The sequence below is a fragment of the Megalobrama amblycephala genome, linkage group LG11 (genome assembly GCF_018812025.1).
Source record: "Megalobrama amblycephala isolate DHTTF-2021 linkage group LG11, ASM1881202v1, whole genome shotgun sequence".
Lineage (NCBI taxonomy): Eukaryota > Metazoa > Chordata > Actinopteri > Cypriniformes > Xenocyprididae > Megalobrama > Megalobrama amblycephala.
In genome coordinates, this window is record NC_063054.1 from 21042593 (window position 1) to 21061556 (window position 18964).

Sequence of the window (18964 nt, forward strand, 5' to 3'; positions counted from 1 at the left end):
CATCATTACTTCAGTCTTCAGTGTCACATGATCCTTCAGAAATCATTCTGATATGCTAATTTGCTGCTCAAGAAACATTTATTATTATTATCAATGTTGAAAAACAGTTTTATTTTTGTGGAAACCATGATACTTTTTTTTCATTCTTTGATGAATATAAAGTTTAAAAGAACAGCATTTATTTGAAATATAATTTTTTGCAACAGTGTAAAATGTTTGCATCTTTACTGAATAAAAGTAAAACTTTATAAAATAAAACAAAATAAAAACTTTAAAGGGATAGTTCACCCAAAAATGTTGTTCCAAACCTGTGTAAATTTCTTTGTTCTGCTGTACACAAAGGAAGATATTTAGAAGAATGTTTGTATTTTTTTCCTACTATGGTAGACAATGGGGGGCGAGATCCGTTTGGTTACAAACATTCTTCCAAATATCAGAACAAAGAAATTTACACAGGTTAGGAACAACTTGAGGGTGAGTAAATGATGACAGAATTTTCATTTTTGGGTGAACTATCCCTTTAACTGACCCCAAATTTTTGAACAGTAGTGTACATTGTGAAAATAGCTTTTTATGGGAAGTTTTTGGTTTTATTTTTTAAAATGAATTGAATATTTAGGACATGGACATTGTTTAATGTTTACTCATCCCTGTGTTGTATGATTCACTGCTGGTGATATGATTTGAAGAATGTTTCTGGTGTCTGCCTTGTACAGAAGTATCCAGTAAAAGAACTGGCCACTGATGGGAAAGAAGTCATCTGGGATAGCAAGAGGGGTTTCATCCTGCCTAGTCATGTGGTCAGCTATGCTGGCGTGGTCTACTGCCAAACCATTATTCGAAACGAGACCTATCAGTCATCACCATACATTGTGGCTGTTGTAGGTAAGCAAAAAAAAAAAAAGTATTAATTTTATTTGGGCAGGTAAATGTTGCATGAAGTACATGTGCATCTGACTTATCATTTATTTCAGTTTTGCAAGCATATCAGAAATTGATAAAACTTTTGTTTTTGAGGAGGCGAGATTGCATGTTTCAGAATCATTTGTTGAGACTGTAGAACAGTCTGGTGTGAGATCAGCTGCCCTGGTCTCAAGAGAACAATGCTCCACCCGGCACGTCCCTTACACCCCTTCCCTCTTCCGCAGGATACAAGATCCATGACCTCACCCTGAGTCCAGCTCATGAGAGGCTGATGGTAGGGGAGAGGCTAATGTTCAACTGCACCGCTCACACCGAGCTCAATGTGGGAATCGACTTTCAGTGGACCTTCCCACATGAGAAGGTCAGTGACTTAGAGAAATGTTCAATACCAGTTAACCTCAATCGGCAGTATTTGTGACTCAATCTTGATTACCAAAGAAAAGAACTAGACCAGCCCCTGTTTTTTTTCTTCTTGTTGTCTCCTTCCTGTTCCCTACATAAAATCGCAATGTCCGGCGATGAAAAACAGCCAGAAACAGTCAAAACAAAAGCTGTCTGCTATGTCTTTATTTTGATAGCAGGTGTGTGACAAACGTTTAGGGTCAGTATCAAAAATACTGTAAAATTAGTAATATTATTATTATTATTACAATTTAAAATACTTGTTTCCTGTTTTAATATATTTTAAAATGTCATTTATTTCTGTGATGGCAAAGCTGAATCTTAAGCTGTCATTACTCCATTCTATAGTGCCACATGATACTTTAGAAATCAATCTAATATGCTAATATGAAACATTTATTATTATCAATGTTGAAAACAGCTGTGCTGCTTAATATTTTTGTGGAAAATGCTATACTTTCTAAAGGATTTTTTGATAAATAGAAAGTTCAGAAGAACAACTTTTATTTGAAATAGAAATGGAAAACATTTCCACAATTTCTGTGGTAATTGACATTATACAACACAACTGACTTGTACTGACTTGAAAACATCCTTTAAAGGTGCCATCGAATGTTTTTTACAAGATGTAATATAAGTCTAAGGTGTCCCCTGAATGTGTCTGTGAAGTTTCAGCTCAAAATACCCCATAGATTTTTTTTAATTAATTTTTTTAACTGCCTATTTTGGGGCATAATTAGAAATGCGCTGATTCAGGTTGCGGCCCGGCTTTAAATCGCACGCTTTCCGCCCCCAGAGCTTGCGCTTGCCTTAAACAGTGCATAAACAAAGTTTACACAGCTAATATAACCCTCAAATGGATCTTTACAAAGTGTTCGTCATGCATGCGTCGGATTATGTGAGTATTGTATACTGTTATATTGTTTACATTTGATTCTGAATGAATTTGAGGCTGTGATCCATGGCTAACAGCTAATGCTACACTGTTGGAGAGATTTATAAAGAATGAAGTTGTGTTTATGCATTATACAGACTGCAAGTGTTTAATAATGAAAATAGCGACGGCTCTTGTCTCCGTGAATACAGTAAGAAACGATGGTAACTTTAACCACATTTAACAGTACATTAGCAACATGCTAACGAAACATTTAGAAAAACAGTTTACAAATATCACTAAAAATATCATGTAATCATGAATCATGTCAGTTATTATTGCTCCAACTGCCATTTTTTGCTATTGTTCTTGCTTGCTTACCTAGTCTGATGATTCAGCTGTGCACATGCAGACGTCCTGCCCTTGTCTAATGCTTTGAACATGAGCTGGCATGTGCAAATATTGGGGTCATACATATTAATGATCCCGACTGTTACGTAACAGTCGGTGTTATGTTGAGATTCGCCTATTCTTCGGAGGTCTTTTAAACAAATGAGATTTATATAAGAAGGAGGAAACAATGGAGTTTGAGACTCACTGTATGTCATTTCCATGTACAGAACTCTTGTTATTTGACTATGCCAAGATAAATTCAATTTTTAATTCTAGGGCATCTTTAAAATGGATCATCACATCAGTCAGTCTTCTGTGTGACTATCGATATCTGGTTACTTAGTTATACTGGCATTTATGTTTTACTTAAAGTGAAATGAAAAGTAAAATTTCCAAAATGAAAATTCTTTTGTTCATTTTCGGAACACAAAGGAAGATATGTTTTGATGAAATCTGAGAGCTTTCTGTCCCTCCATTGACAGCTTACATAAGTGACACTTTGATGCTTCAAAAAGTTCATAAAGAGATTGTATAATCCATAAGAACTGAGTGGTTTAGTCCAAATTTTCTGAAGAGACTTGTTTGCTTTATATGATGAACAGATTGAATTTAGGCTTTATTCACATATAAACATTCATCAACTCAGTTGTGGTAAATGGAAGGTCAAGCATGTTTGCTTGATGTGTACAAGAAACAATGAGGTTTATTTTCATGTGTTACGCAGCTTGTTTGAGCTTCCTGAAGAGGTTTGTTCTCACGTGTCAAGCAGTTTCACATGAGCTTCTGTTTATGTTCACTAATCAAATTATTTATGGGAATAAAAGCCTTAATTAAATCTGGTCATCATATAAAGGGAGCATGTCTCTTCAGAATATTTGGATTAATCCACTCAATTCATATGGATTCTCTTTATGAACATTTTGAAGCGTCAAAGTGGTATTTCTGCAGCAGTCTATGGAGGGACAGAAAGCTCTCAGATTTCATCAAAAAGGTCTTAATTTGTGTTCTAAAGATGAACGAAAGTCTTACGGGTTTGGAACGAGTAATTAATAACAGAATTTTTATTTTTCGGAGAACTAACCTTTAAGAAACTTGAAGCAAAAGTTCAATTCAAATCAGTCCAGTCCAGACCAATTTTGTTATTAATTTAATTTCATAAATAACATCTTGCTGTTCTCTGGTGGATTTTAAACCATCTCTCTCACCTCCTGCAGAAAAGTGTCAACGGCTCAATGCAAAGGTCACGCTATGAGACCAGGTCCTACAAGAAGAAGCTGTGGAACTCCTTAGAACTGTCCAATACCCTCATTGTAAAAAATGTGACCATAAATGACACAGGAGAGTATATCTGCACAGCCTCTAGTGGTCAGATGTACAAGACTGCCCGAGCATTCCTCACCATCTATGGTATGTGCTTTTAGGAATAACCATAACTTAGCAACAAAATAGAGCATTATATATAATTTAAAACATTAGTGATGCTAGCACACCAAGGGCAGCAAAAATATATGGTAGCATAAAGACCATATGTTTTACAATGCAAATAATACAAAAATACAATGTTTTACTAGTATTTGCTAACATATCTATTGATATTTCAGAGAAACCATTTATAGCGATCAATGATCAGTTGACGCAGACTGTGGAGGCAAATGCTGGCCAGGTAGAGGCAAAAATCCTTGTTAAATATGATGCTTATCCAGAGCCTTCTGTCAAGTGGTAAGTGGTTAATGGAGTGTCACTATATAAAATAGATTAGAACTGTCTTTGCAAGTCCGACTGAACTTGCATTAAATTTTCTTTTGCTCTTGTCCATCCAGGTATAAGAATAAAGTACTGATAGAAAGGAAGGATTACAAGATGAAGCCTAACAGAGGATCTCTCACTATATATGGTGTTACAGAGGAGGATGCTGCGAATTATACTGTTGTCATGACAAATAAGGAGGAGCAGCAGAATAGAACATTTCAACTATTGGTTCATGGTAGTGAATCTCTTCTCTTCTCTTCTCTTCTCTTCTCTTCTCTTCTCTTCTCTTCTCTTCTCTTCTCTTCTGTATTAACGTGTGTTTATATGTACAGTTCACCCTAAGATCTTGCAGAAGGAAATGCTGTCGGATCCTGAAGTTCATATGTACGGCAGTAGCCCTACACTCAGATGCACTGCTAGAGGAGGATCCAGCCCTGTCACAATAAAATGGCAGTGGATGCCCAGAGAGGACTGCCCAGCCAGATTTCTGTAAGTCGTATGCCACATGATTTGATACTGTTGTCTTTTTTGCTTTCAAATGTAAGCTGTTTAATACAGCTAAGAATTTAGATGGTCAAAAAAGGTTTTGTCAGATAAACATGCTTCATCTAATTTAACTGGTTTTATTCAAGTCAATATATTTATTAATATAACTCAATTAACATAAATAAATTAGGTTAGTCAAATGAAAGTCATTTTAAGGGATAAGATATCAATTGCAAGTCACCATGTTTTACATGTTATACACACATGCATACACACATGTCATTTAAAAATACATAATGTCATTTTTTTGTGATTTGCCTACATATTTTTGCTTCAGTTCTCTTTTATTGCATTGTATTATATTATAAACGAAATACAAAAATATCTAACTTCTTAGATTGGTAAAAAATAATACTGTGTGACATATTGTACATACACCAATTAGACATAACATTATGAGCACTGACAGGTGAAGTGAATAACACATTTTGTCCTCAAAGTTGATGTGTTAGAAGCAGGAAAAATGGGCAAGCATAAGGATTTGGGCGAGTTTGTCAAGAGCCAAATTGTGATGGCTAGACGACTGGGTCAGAGCATCTCCAAAACTGCAGCTCTTTTGGGGTGTTCCCGTTCTGCAGTGGTCAGTATCTATCAAAAGTGGTCCAAGGAAGGAACAAGTGGTGAACCGGTGACAGAGTCATGGGCGGCCAAGGCTCATTGATGCATGTGGGGAGTGAAGGCTGGCCCTTGTGGTCCGATCCAACAGATGAGCTACTGTAGCTCAAATTGCTCAAGAAGTTAATGCTGGTTCTGATAGAAAGGTGTGAGAATATACAGTTTGTTGCGTATGGGCTGCATAGCTGCAGACCAGTCAGGGTGTCCATGCTGACCCCCGTCCACTGCTGAAAGCGCCAAGAGTGGGTACGTGAGCATCAGAACTGGACCATGGAGCAATGGAAGAAGGTGGCCTGGTCTGATGAATCACGTTTTCTTTTACATCACGTGGATGGCCGGGTGCGTGTGCGTCGCTTACCTGGAGAACACATGGATGCACTATGGGAAGAAGGCAAGCTGGAGGAGGCAGTGTGATGCTTTGGGCAATGTTCTGCTGGGAAACCTTGGGTCCTGCCATCCATGTGGAAGTTACTTTGACACGTACCACCTACCTAAGCATTGTTGCAGACCATGTGTATCCTTTCATGGAAACGGTATTACCTGGTGGCTGTGGCCTCTTTCAGCAGGATAATGTGCCCTGCCACAAGCAAAAATGGTTCAGGAATGGTTTTAGGAGCACAACAATCAAAATTCCCCTGATCTCAATCCAATCGAACATCCGTGTGATGTGCTGAACAAACAAGTCCGATCCATGGAGGCCCCACTTCGCAACTTACAGGACTTAAAGGATCTGCTGCTAACATCTTGGTGCCAGAAACCACAGCACACCTACAGGGTTCTAGTGGAGTCCATGCCTTGACGGGTCAGGGTTGTTTTATCAGCAAAAGTGGAACCAACACAATATTAGAAAGGTGGTCATAATGTTATGCCTGATCGGTGTATGTATCAATATACCCAAACATATGTGGAATATGTTTCTTGTTCTCTCTTTTCTATGCTTTCCTGCATTTTCACATCTACTCTGCATCTATATTACTGTAAATATTTTTTTCTCTTGTATGATAAATTGTTTGTGAAATTCCTTATTTGTACATTCCTTGATGAAATGTAATGCAAATGCTGAAATGAAATTTCCTCATTGCCCCAAAAAAACAGCTTGCTAGGACGCAGCAGAAACCAAACAAATTGGCATTTACCAACGTGTCATGCAGAAAGAATACTAAAAATTAAATATTTCTTCCTGTATTTGTATGGGAAGTCGTTTACTGTTTTGTTTAGGTTGATGAAAATATCGTTAGTCATTGTTTTTGCTGGCAAAATATGCACTGAATAAGAATGTTTGCAGGTCCTGGTTTGCTCAGTGCTTTGACATATTTGTGTGGTCTATTCATTCCAATAGAAGACGAATGAGAACTGTGTTAGCATATTTGTTTCTGCTGTTCAAGTGTGTCCCACAGTGCAGTTCATTAGCATTTTGTGCTCTAATTGGGCATTCATCCTGAAATGACTGTTGTTATTGGGCCAAAAAGTATGACTGCTTGGGTTAGCGAGGACCAAGAAATCAGCTACTTTGAGTTTTGTTGACTTGTGACTTTGATTGGCAGCCTGCGTTCACAGAACATCACTTCCAAAGATGTTGTGATCATGCAATGAGTGTTCAGGGCCAGGAATTACGCGAATCCTTATCTTCAGATTGCACCCTCACCTACTTCCGTAGTCCTCATCACAACTTCCTGTTGTTCTAAAAGCAGATGCATTCAAAACTCGTGTCCTTGATCAGACATGAAAATAACACAATGTCTGTCACTGTATCCTACTAAAAAGAGTTCAGCCTCGTCCTCACCTTTCATTACAGCTTTTGTGTGACCTATTTTTGTGTTTGTCTGTTTCCCCCTCTTTTTTTTTCCTTTTTCCTCTTTCTCTCATCTTCTATGGCTGACCTACATGAGGTGCTGATGTTGAACCTAAGTATAAACTCGATGTCTGTTTATTGAAATTTATGATAATTCCCATTGCTCATAAATGTGTGGCAGAAGTGAAATTACTGTAGATCTGAGAACTGAGTTATGGGATGGGCTAAATTTAGACTGCTAATAATAGATGCATTGTTGTTTAGGATTCAATTCCGTTTTTCCTGTTCCTGCTGGAGATATATAGATGTTTATTTTTGTGCGTGTTTTCTCTTTTGAGATATGGGTGGTCAATTGTAAAATGTTATAATAAAAATGCTTGTTTTTTCATAATGATTATTTATTTATTTGCTTAAAGGGTTCGTTCACACAAAAATGACATTTATGTCATTAATTACTCACCCTTATGTCACTGCAAACCCATAAGACCTTCGTTCATCTTCGGAACACAAATTGGGATAAGTTTTATTGAAATCCGTGAGCTATTTATTGACTGCAACATAACCACCACTTTCAAGGCCCAGAAAGGTATTAAAGACATTGTTAAAATAGTTCACGTGACTACAGTGGTTCAACCTTAATGTTATGAAGTGACGAGAATACTTTTTGTGTGCAAAAAACAAACAAAAATAACAACTTTATTCAACAATTTCTTCTCTGCCCTGTCAGTCTCCTACGGTGTTGTCGACATAGTAAACACAGCGCAGTGCTTCCGAGTTCTACATCAGAACGCCAGCTCAGTATTGGGCGATGCTGTTCTCTTGTGCAGCACGACGCATACGTGTGATGCTGATGCAGGAGACGGCCAATAATGAGCCAGCATCCTGACAAAAAGTATTCTCGTTGCTTCATAAAATTAAGGTTGAACCACTGTAGTCACATGGACTATTTTAACAATGTTTTTAGTACCTTTCTGAGCATTGAAAGTGGTGGTTGTGTTGCAGTCTATCAGAGAATTTCATCAAAAATATCTTAATTTGTGTTCCGAAGATGAACGAAGGTCTTATGGGTTTGGTGCGACATAGGGATGAGTAATTATTGACCTTTGACATTTTTGTGGATCCTTTAATGAATAAAAGTTAACAGAAAGACCAGCATCAATTTGAAATTTCTTTTTTTTTTTTAAACAAACGTCTTTATCACTTTTGATCAATTTAACGCATCCTTGCTGAATAAAAATTCATTTCTTAAAAAAAAAAAAAAAAAAATCTTAGTGATCCCAAACTTTTGAACGGTAGTATTTACATTTATGCATTTAAGAGAGTTTTATCTAAAGTGACTTACATCAAAGGACCATAAGCTACTGCTATACTACTACTACTACTACTAATAATAACAACAATAGTACAGTGAGTACGGAAAGTATTCAGACCCCCTTAAATTTTTCACTCTTTGTTATATTGCAGCCATTTGCTAAAATCATTTAAGTTCATTTTTTTTCTTCATTAATGTACACACAGCACCCCATATTGACAGAAAAACACAGAATTGTTGACATTTTTGCAGATTTATTAAAAAAGAAAAACTGAAATATCACATGGTCCTAAGTATTCAGACCCTTTGCTCAGTATTTAGTAGAAGCACCCTTTTGATCTAATACAGCCATGAGTCTTTTTGGGAAAGATGCAACAAGTTTTTCACACCTGGATTTGAGGATCCTCTGCCATTCCTCCTTGCAGATCCTCTCCAGTTCTGTCAGGTTGGATGGTAAACGTTGGTGGACAGCCATTTTTAGGTCTCTCCAGAGGTGCTCAATTGGGTTTAAGTCAGGGCTCTGGCTGGGCCATTCAAGAACAGTCACAGAGTTGTTGTGAAGCCACTCCTTCATTATTTTAGCTGTGTGCTTAGGGTCATTGTCTTGTTGGAAGGTAAACCTTCGGCCCAGTCTGAGGTCCTGAGCACTCTGGAGAAGGTTTTCATCCAGGATATCCCTGTACTTGGCCGCATTCATCTTTCCCTCGATTGCAACCAGTCGTCCTGTCCCTGCAGCTGAAAAACACCCCCACAGCATGATGCTGCCACCACCATGCTTCACTGTTGGGACTGTATTGGACAGGTGATGAGCAGTGCCTGGTTTTCTCCACACATACAGTACCGCTTAGAATTAAGGCCAAAAGTTCTATCTTGGTCTCATCAGACCAGAGAATCTTATTTCTCACCATCTTGGAGCCCTTCAGGTGTTTTTTAGCAAACTCCATGCGGGCTTTCATGTGTCTTGCACTGAGGAGAGGCTTCCGTCGGGCCACTCTGCCATAAAGCCCTGACTGGTGGAGGGCTGCAGTGATGGTTGACTTTCTACAACTTTCTCCCATCTCCCGACTGCATCTCTGGAGCTCAGCCACAGTGATCTTTGGGTTCTTCTTTACCTATCTCACCAAGGCTCTTCTCCCCCGATAGCTCAGTTTGACCAGACGGCCAGCTCTAGGAAGAGTTCTGGACGTCCCAAACGTCTTCCATTTAAGGATTATGGAGGCCACTGTGCTCTTAGGAACCTTAAGTGCAGCAGAAATTTTTTTGTAACCTTGGCCAGATCTGTGCCTTGCCACAATTCTGTCTCTGAGCTCTTCAGGCAATTCCTTTGACCTCATGATTCTCATTTGCTCTGACATGCACTGTGAGCTGTAAGGTCTTATATAGACAGGTGTGTGGCTTTCCTAATCAAATCCAATCAGTATAATCAAACACAGCTGGACTCAAATGAAGGTGTAGAACCATCTCAAGGATGATCAGAAGAAATGGACAGCACCTGAGTTAAATATATGAGTGTCACAGCAAAGGGTCTGAATACTTAGGACCATGTGATATTTCAGTTTTTCTTTTTTAATAAATCTGCAAAAATGTCAACAATTCTGTGTTTTTCTGTCAATATGGGGTGCTGTGTGTACATTAATGAGGAAAAAAATGAACTTAAATGATTTTAGCAAATGGCTGCAATATAACAAAGAGTGAAAATTTTAAGGGGGTCTGAATACTTTCCGTACCCACTGTATATTATTATTATCGTGACAAAAATTACTTCTTATATTTCTTAATTCTTAATGTATTTATTTATTTATTTTGACTGTGTAAAAACTGTTACTCACAGACCGAAGTCAGACCAGAGTGCGGTGAAGTGTGACAAGTGGAGGGAGATATCAAACAACACAGGGAAGAATCCCATCATCAGCCCCACATCTGTCATTGAAAGCTCTCTTAAGGTAAACATTTATACCAGTTCTTTGCTGTGTTTAGCTCAGCATTTAAACATGGAAAAAATAAGCATAAAATATACAGTTGGGTATATGTTTGATACTGGGATTCAAAATCTAATTTAAACCTAGTAATAAACCTGAAACAAATTAGGATTAGGTTAAGTAAATAAGAAATATTTAAGACTCATGCACTATTTCTAGGTCACTAATCAAACAAGTAAATGTATTCTGCTTTGTACAGACAGTCAGATGTACTTGCTTCAACTGAAGCTCAAGAGGCTCTTTAGATAATCTCAAATCATGCTGGAAAACATGATCATCAGGTTTTACACAAACTTGTTGAGTTCACGCAGCTCGAGTGCAGCTGTCATTAAGGCAAAAAGATCAACCAAATATAAAGACACTTAAAAAAAAAAATCAAATTAATTTTTCAATTTGTAATGAAAATGCAAAAGTGGTCTGAGACCTTTGGACCCCACTGAATTAATGGTTATTCCTTGTAAATCTGGTTATAATTATATTTTTAAAATCATCCACTGCCTTTGATGCTGTTTTGATGTACTCTTGTGTTCTCCCATAGACCATCAGCACACTGAAGATCCAGAAAGCAGTTGATCATGCCCTCTACAGATGCCTTGCCTCCAATAAGATTGGAGAAGAAGAGCGAGTCATTGTGTTTCGAGTAAATCGTAAGTGGTTCCAAACCAGAGACAATCTCCACTGTACATCCCAATCTAATCTATTGCAATCGAATTTTAAGAAGTGCTCAAATCTCAACTTTTTGTTATTTTTGTCTTCCTCACAGGTTACCTCAACCTAAGCGTCCTCCCCTCCAGGAACCCTATTGAGGGAGAGGATGTGGTAATGCGCTGTGTAGCCGATCGACTGCAGTACTCTAACTTACGTTGGTATCGGGTAACAAACGTAACCAAACCTGATGCCCCTCAAGAGGCCTGTGATAACCTCACCCTGTCACCTTTGCACCAGCCCAATATCACCATATCAGGCCTGCAGGGCAGCAATGCAACGCTGGACCTGCCCATACCCAATGCCACTTTGATGGACCAAGGCATGTACGCTTGCCAAGTGGAAAATGTGGACACCAATGAGAGAACCTGCTTACTTCACAACCTCAGGCTCAGAGGTTAGTCCATAGCTTTACATAGAGTTCAAGAGGCGTGTTTGAAAATTATCATTATTTGTGTCATTTAATTTGTTTGGTGATGCTAGTGGTGTAGAAACACACACTTATAGGGATAGCTCACCCAAAAATTAAAATGATCCTGTGATTTACTCACCCTCAAGCCATCCTAGGTGTATATGACCCCCCCCCCCCCCCCCCCCAAAAAAAACAAACAAAAAACATTTGCATCCATCCATCATAAAAATAATCCATACGTTTCCAGTGGGTTAAAGGTGCCCTAGAATTAAAAATTGAATTTACCTCGGCATAGTTGAATAACAAGAGTTCAGTACATGGAAATGACATACAGTGAGTCTCAAACTCCATTGTTTCCTCCTTCTTTTGTAAATCTCATTTGTTTAAAAGACCTCAGAAGAACAGGCGAATCTCAACATAACACCGACTGTTACGTAACAGTCGGGATCATTAATATGTACGACACCAATATTTGCATATGCCAGCCCATGTTCAATGCATTAGACAAGGGCAAAACGTCTGGATCTGTGCACAGCTGAACCATCAGACTAGGTAAGCAAGCAAGGACAATAGCGAAAAATGGCAGATGGAGCAATAATAACTGACATGATCCATGATAACATGATATTTTTAGTGATATTTGTAAATTGTCTTTCTAAATGTTTCGTTAGCATGTTGCTAATGTACTGTTAAATGTGGTTAAAGTTACCATCGTTTCTTACTGTATTCATGGAGATGAGAGCCGTCATTATTTTCATTTTTTAAACACTTGCAGTCTGTATAATTCATAAACACAACTTCATTCTTTATAAATCTCTCCAACAGTGTAGCATTAGCCGTTAGCCACGGAGCACAGCCTCAAACTCATTCAGAATCAAATGTAAACATCCAAATAAATACTATACTCACAGGAATCGATACATGCATGCAGCATGAATGACGAACACTTTATAAAGATCCATTTTGAGGGTTATATTAGCTGTGTGAACTTTTTTTAAATGCTGTTTAAGGCAGTCGCGAGCTCGTGGGTGGGGGAGCGCCAGATTTAAAGGGGCCGCACACTAAATCGGTGCATATGTAATTATGGCTGAAAATAGGCAGTTAAAAAAATGAATTTAAAAAAATCTATGGGGTATTTTGAGCTGAAACTTCACAGACACATTCAGGGGACACCTTAGACTTATATTACATCTTGTTAAAACTAGTTCTAGGGCACCTTTAATAAAGGCCTTCTGAAGTTATGTGTTTTTGTAAGAAAAATATCCATATTTAAAACTTTATTAACTATAATAACTAGCTTCCGGCAGATGGCTGTACGCATCGATTTGCGGCGGAAGAGTAACTTCTGACCCTACACATGATGTAATGACGAATGCAGAAGCGCAGAGGACAGAGTAAAACAAAACACTGGTCATGAATTATAAATCTAAAATGACAAATTTTAAAGAGAAATGTTGGATTTCAATATACGAGTAGGGGAGCTTCAGTTTGTTGCACAGCCCTATTTATTTAAACCACGAGAGGTGTCTAAGCTCCTACATCTTGCATCATACATTGCGCCAGGGTTTGCAGGCAGTATGCGTATGGTCGTCTGGTGGAAGCTAGTTATTTTAGTTTATAAAATGTAAATATATATATTTTTCTTACAAAAACCTGTCGCTTCAGAAGGCCTTCACTAACCCCCTGGAGCCGTATGGATTATATTTATGATGGATAGATGCATTTTTGAGGGCTTCAAAATGTGGCCCGCCCATTCACTTCAATTAAATCTTGTAAGAGCCAGGATATTTTTAAATATATCTCTGATTGTGACCTACTGAAAGAATATAGTCATATACACCTAGGATGGCTTGAGGGTGAGTAAATCATGGGATAATTTTTGGGTGAAATATCCCTTTAACGGACTATATTTATTTCCTGCTTGCTTCAGTTTGATTGTTGTTCAGATGGGATATATTGCAGAAGTCATGTGCATGCTTGAATGTACATTGGTTTATATCTTTCCGCAGCTCTTGAGATGTCAAGAATTGTGACCAATCTGACTAACCAAAGAGTGAATGCGAGTGACTCTACCACACTAGTGTGTGAGGTGACTGGCACACCAACCCCTACTGTAGTTTGGACTAAAGACAACCAGACCGTCATGGAGGGATCAGGTGCGCAAAATAAAACATCTATAAGTACAAAAAAATATTAAACAACCCTCAATATTGTCCTGTAGAGTGGAACAAATCTCTTAAGGCTGTAATACATTGCATGGCTTTCGCATGGATTTTTGCCCCAATTTGCAGTATGCTATTTTAATGCTATATAAACAATACTAAAATAACACTGCAGATGAGTCGACACTAGTTGCTGAAAGCCAGAGCCAGTCTGCAGATTTTTGAACAGTCGGACACAAAAGTACGTAGTGTATGATGGGTAGAGACTATTTTTTTCTATTTTAATCTTCAGTCTATGAATCCATACAGTTGGAGGATGTTAAACATCTTCTGATAAGATTTTAGAACACAAATTGTTTTCATTTGTCATGCATCTCCTAGCACTGAGGTGTATGTTTCTGCGTGAGTTTGCTGTGTATGGGATGACTTTAAAGTCTGGTAGTGTGTTATCTTTGGTGGTTTAGTGTATGATGCCCAGTTTTTCTCTGTAACCGGTAAGTACAGTAAGTCAGTAAGTGTATGATCGGTTCATTTATGTAGCGTATTCCAGCTTTTAGTTTGCTTCTCAGCTCTGTTTCACATGTTGGAGGCAAATCTGATTTAAAATAATTTGAACTTTTTTTGTTTTACCACTGTTCTCAGGCTTGAGACAACAATTAACAAAGTTACATTGAATCTCATCATAAAATCAGTTAGGTGTTAGTGTGTGCATTACAGACAATAATGAATGACTGTAACTGTCTCTGAGGGGTGGCTAGTTTAGTGACTAGTAATGACGTTTATTAGTGTAAATAGTGAGGTGTATCCAGTGAAACCAGGTCATTTCACATGTTTCCATGTCAAGCACATTTGTTAAGCTGACAAAACAGTGACAGTAGTGTTCATGCTTTTCTGTTGTCAGGTGTGATTCTGCAAGAGTCAAATCGTGTCTTGACCATCCAAAGGGTGAAAAAAGAGGACAGTGGTCTTTACATATGTACGGCCTGTAACAAGCAGGGCTGTGACTATAATGAGGCTCGTATCACTGTGGATGGTGAGTCTAAATAAAAGTCACTGTGGGATTTATTTTATTTTTATTTTTGGTTTGTAGGAGATTAAAAGACATATACATATTTTCTGTAAAGTTGTGCAGAATTTTAATGAAATTTACAGGTGCTGGTCATATAATTAGAATATCGTGAAAAAGTTCATTTTTTTATTGTAAATTATTTTTAAAAATGAAACTTTCATATATTCTAGATTCCCTACATGTAAAGTAAAACATTTCAAAAGTTTTTTTTTTTTTTTTTTTTTTTTTTTTTTTGATGATTAGAGCGTACAGCTCATGAAAGTCCAAAATCCAGTATCTCAAAATATTAGAATATTTACATTTGAGTTTCATTAAAGTGACCATCCCTACAGTATAAATTCCAGGTATCTCTTGTTCTTTGAAACCACACTAATGGGGAAGACTGCTGACTTGGCAATGGTCCAGGAGACAATCATTGACACCCTCCACAAAGAGAGTAAGTCACAGATGGTCATTACTGAATGTGGTGGCTGTTTACAGAGTGATGTATCAAAGCATATTAAATGCAAAGTTGACTAGAAGGAAGAAATTGGGTAGGCAAAGGTGCACAAGCAACAGGGATGACCGCAAGCTTAAGAATACTGTCAAGTAAAGCCGATTCAAACACTTGGGAGAGCTTCACAATGAGTAGAATGAAGCCGAAGTCAGCGCATCAAGAGTCACCACACTCAGACATCGTCAGGAAAAGGACTACCAAGCCACTTCTGAAACAGAAACAACGTCAGAAGCATCTTACCTGGGCTAAGGAGAAAAAGAACTGGACAGTGAACAGTGGTCAAAAGTCCTCTTTTCAGATAAAAGTAAATTTTGCATTTCATGTTGAAATCATGGTCCCAGAGTCTGAAGGAAGACTGGAGAGGCACAGAGTCCAAGCTGCTTGAAGTCTAGTGTGAAGTTTCTGAAGTCAGTAATGATTTGGGGGGCCGTGACATCTGCTGGTGTTGGTCCATTGTGTTTTATCAAGTGCAAAGTCAATGCAGCCATCTTCCAGGAGATTTTGGAGCACTTTATGCTTCCATCTGCTGACAAGCTTTATGGAGATGCTGATTTCCTTTTCCAGCAGGACTTTAGCACCTGCCCACAGTGCAAAAACCACTTCCAAGTGGTTTGCTGACCATGATATTACTGTGCTTTATTGGCCAGCCAACATGCCTGACCTGAATCTATGGGATATTTTCAAGAGAAAGATGAGAAACAGTCGATCCAACAATATATAGATGATCTGAAGGCTCAATAGTGCCTCAGCAGTGCCACAGGCTGATCACTTCCACTTCACTGATGCTGTAATTTGTGCTAGAGCAAGTCATTTGCTGTAATATGTGCTGCAGACCAAGTATTGAGTGTACAAATGAACATACTTTAAAGAACTTGAACTTTTCTGTTTTGAAAATCCATTTTTTGATTGATCTTAGGAAATATTCTAATATTATGAGATACTGGATTTTGGACTTTCATGAGCTGTACGCTCTAATCATCAAAATTAAAAAAAAAAAAAACTTTTGAACTGTTTTACTTTACATGTAGGGAATCTAGAATATATGAAAGTTTAATTTTTAAAAATAATTTACAATAAAAAAATGAACTTTTTCACGATAATGTAATTATATGACCAGCACCTGTATTTTTAGAATGTTACAATTGGCCCCGTCGTCTAACACTCCTAGATCTTGATATGATTTAGTCTTTATTTTTGCAAATCTATTAATGGTAGTTACACTACTAATGTTTTTGAAAGAAGTCTCTCACACTCACTAAGCATCCATTCACACAGAACATATTTTTGCATTCCACTGCACGGCTTTTCCCATTGTTTTTCTATGTAAACATGTGGACGTGTTTGACCGTTGCATTTGTGTCTTGCATCTTTTGCAGCATCTTACGCATGACGCAGTGCTCTAAATACACACTGTTAAAAGAAGTTCAACTTTTAAAATAACTTATCTATTTTATCATATTTTAAAATGTAATTTTAAAATTCTTCGGTGTCACATAATCCTTCAGAAATCATTCTAATATGATAATTTGGTGCTCAAGAAACATTTCTTATTATTATCAATGTTGAAAAAGGTTGAGCTGCTTAACATTTTTATATAAATGTTGCTACATTTTTTTCAGGATTTTTTGATAAATAGGAAGGTTTAAAAAAAAACTTGAAACAGAAATCTTTTATAACATTTTAAATGTCTTTACTGTCACTTTTTATCAATTTATTGCATCCTTAATAATTGAATAAAAGTATTAATTTCTTTAAAAATGTATATTACTGACCCCAAACTTTTAAACAGTAGTGTAAACGTTTCTTATACCAAAAGATAGCAGGTAGATTCATAGTAGTTTGTCAGGTATGAAGGGAAATGCAAAACATCACGTAGTAGCCACACTATTAAAGATCCCATTTTAAGTCATGGGTGTGAGGCAAGCTCAGTCTCACACTGACTTTTATCCTCATTGAGATTTTGTTTTAATCAAGGCCCTGTGGCAAAAATAGCTCTCTTTTTAGTCAGCCAGGAAGAGGGCTCTGTTAGTGTACATCCTTTAGGGAGTGCTAAAAGAAAACAAAGCAAAATCCCAGAACACAAAAGAGAGGGACGTCCCACCCACCCTCTCTCTCTCTCTCTCTCTCTCTCTCTCTCTATATATATATATATATATATATATATATATATATATATAAATAAAGTACATTACATATCTTTTTCGGTGACTTGGTGACTTACATCTTGATATTGTTCCGTCTCTTGCCTCACTTACATGAAGGACAGAGAGCATAGAGGCACACAAATAACAGAGACATATTCCAAGTGTACGTGACTACCCTCTCGGCATCACTGTTTATCCTTGTCACTACATATGCTACTGTAAAGCAGTAGTCATATTCACTGACAGCACCATTCCCACGAGGAGAAAGAAGGAGTAAAAGAGAGGAAGGGAGAGAAAAATAAACTCAATAATCTACATATAGTGATCGATTGACCAGTTGCGTGTTTTACATTAGAAAAGAGAACATTGTACTTTTTTATCTAATGTGAATCGGTTCCTGCTGGTGGACTTTGGCTTCATGTTCTCTTCAGGAATATTTTGATTGGATGTAATATCAGGTCAGCAAACAATTCACATTCCTTGCACTTGGAGCCATCATACACGCCCAACAACAAAATATTTCCTGTAAACTAGGTTTGGCCAGGCAATCTGAGCCTTCCTAATAATATAAAACGTAATATAATATAATATAATATAAATATAAAAATAAAAATAATATAAATAATAAAAAAAATTTCCAGTTCCTCTCCAAAATAAAATATTTATCTGGTTAAATCATCTGCTTAAATACAATTTTTCTAATTATTTTTTGGAAAATTGGTACCAAACAAGGACACAAATATGTCAATTCATGTCATATCTTCAGTTTTTTTTAATATTTATTAAAATGTCCATCCGTCCATCTGTCTGTCTGTCTGTCTATCTATCTATTTGTCTATCTATCGGGGTCGTTCTATCTATCATTCTATTTAGGTTGTATGGGTTAAATCTTTTTTTTTTTTTAAATGTCTTTGTGTGTCATCTTTGTGATTTCTGATTGATCATGTGACCCATCCCATAGGTGCAGAAGAAAAGATGAATGTGGAATTGATCATGCCTATTGGTGCCGTGGTCATTGCCATGTTCCTCTGGCTCCTCATCGTCTTTGTCATCCGCAACAGGAAGCGGGTAACATTCCGTCTCTTTCCCTTTTTGTTGTTTTCTCCCCATTTACACGCACAGGCACACTCTCCACTGTCCTCTGATTGATCAGATTTGACCACCCGCATTTGGCTTACGTCACCTCTATTGTATGCTCAGCCCATATTCTGCTGCAATGTGTCACGTACACCAGCCATGGGCCCCAGTGCCCACTGTACCCCAGCCTTAATTCTGCCTCTGAGTATGATACTGGCTTCCAGAAACTCATTAGTGGGTGTCTTTATAATGATGGGAGACTCAAGCAGGACAGAGGTGGAGGTCTTTCTCCCCTTTTGACCCTCATTCCATT

The 18964-nt window shown here is 37.6% G+C and overlaps 1 protein-coding gene across 1 annotated transcript in view; it reads left to right on the plus strand.

Annotated features, from left to right (window-relative positions):
* Positions 1–18964, plus strand: part of kdr (kinase insert domain receptor (a type III receptor tyrosine kinase)) — a 36798-nt gene that overhangs the window by 7774 nt on the left and 10060 nt on the right. The window contains 12 exon segments of the mRNA XM_048206668.1: positions 717–885; positions 1149–1285; positions 3808–4000; positions 4195–4312; positions 4414–4577; positions 4675–4831; positions 10439–10550; positions 11125–11233; positions 11350–11688; positions 13713–13859; positions 14767–14898; positions 18536–18642. Coding sequence (XP_048062625.1) covers positions 717–885; positions 1149–1285; positions 3808–4000; positions 4195–4312; positions 4414–4577; positions 4675–4831; positions 10439–10550; positions 11125–11233; positions 11350–11688; positions 13713–13859; positions 14767–14898; positions 18536–18642 — 1884 coding nt within the window.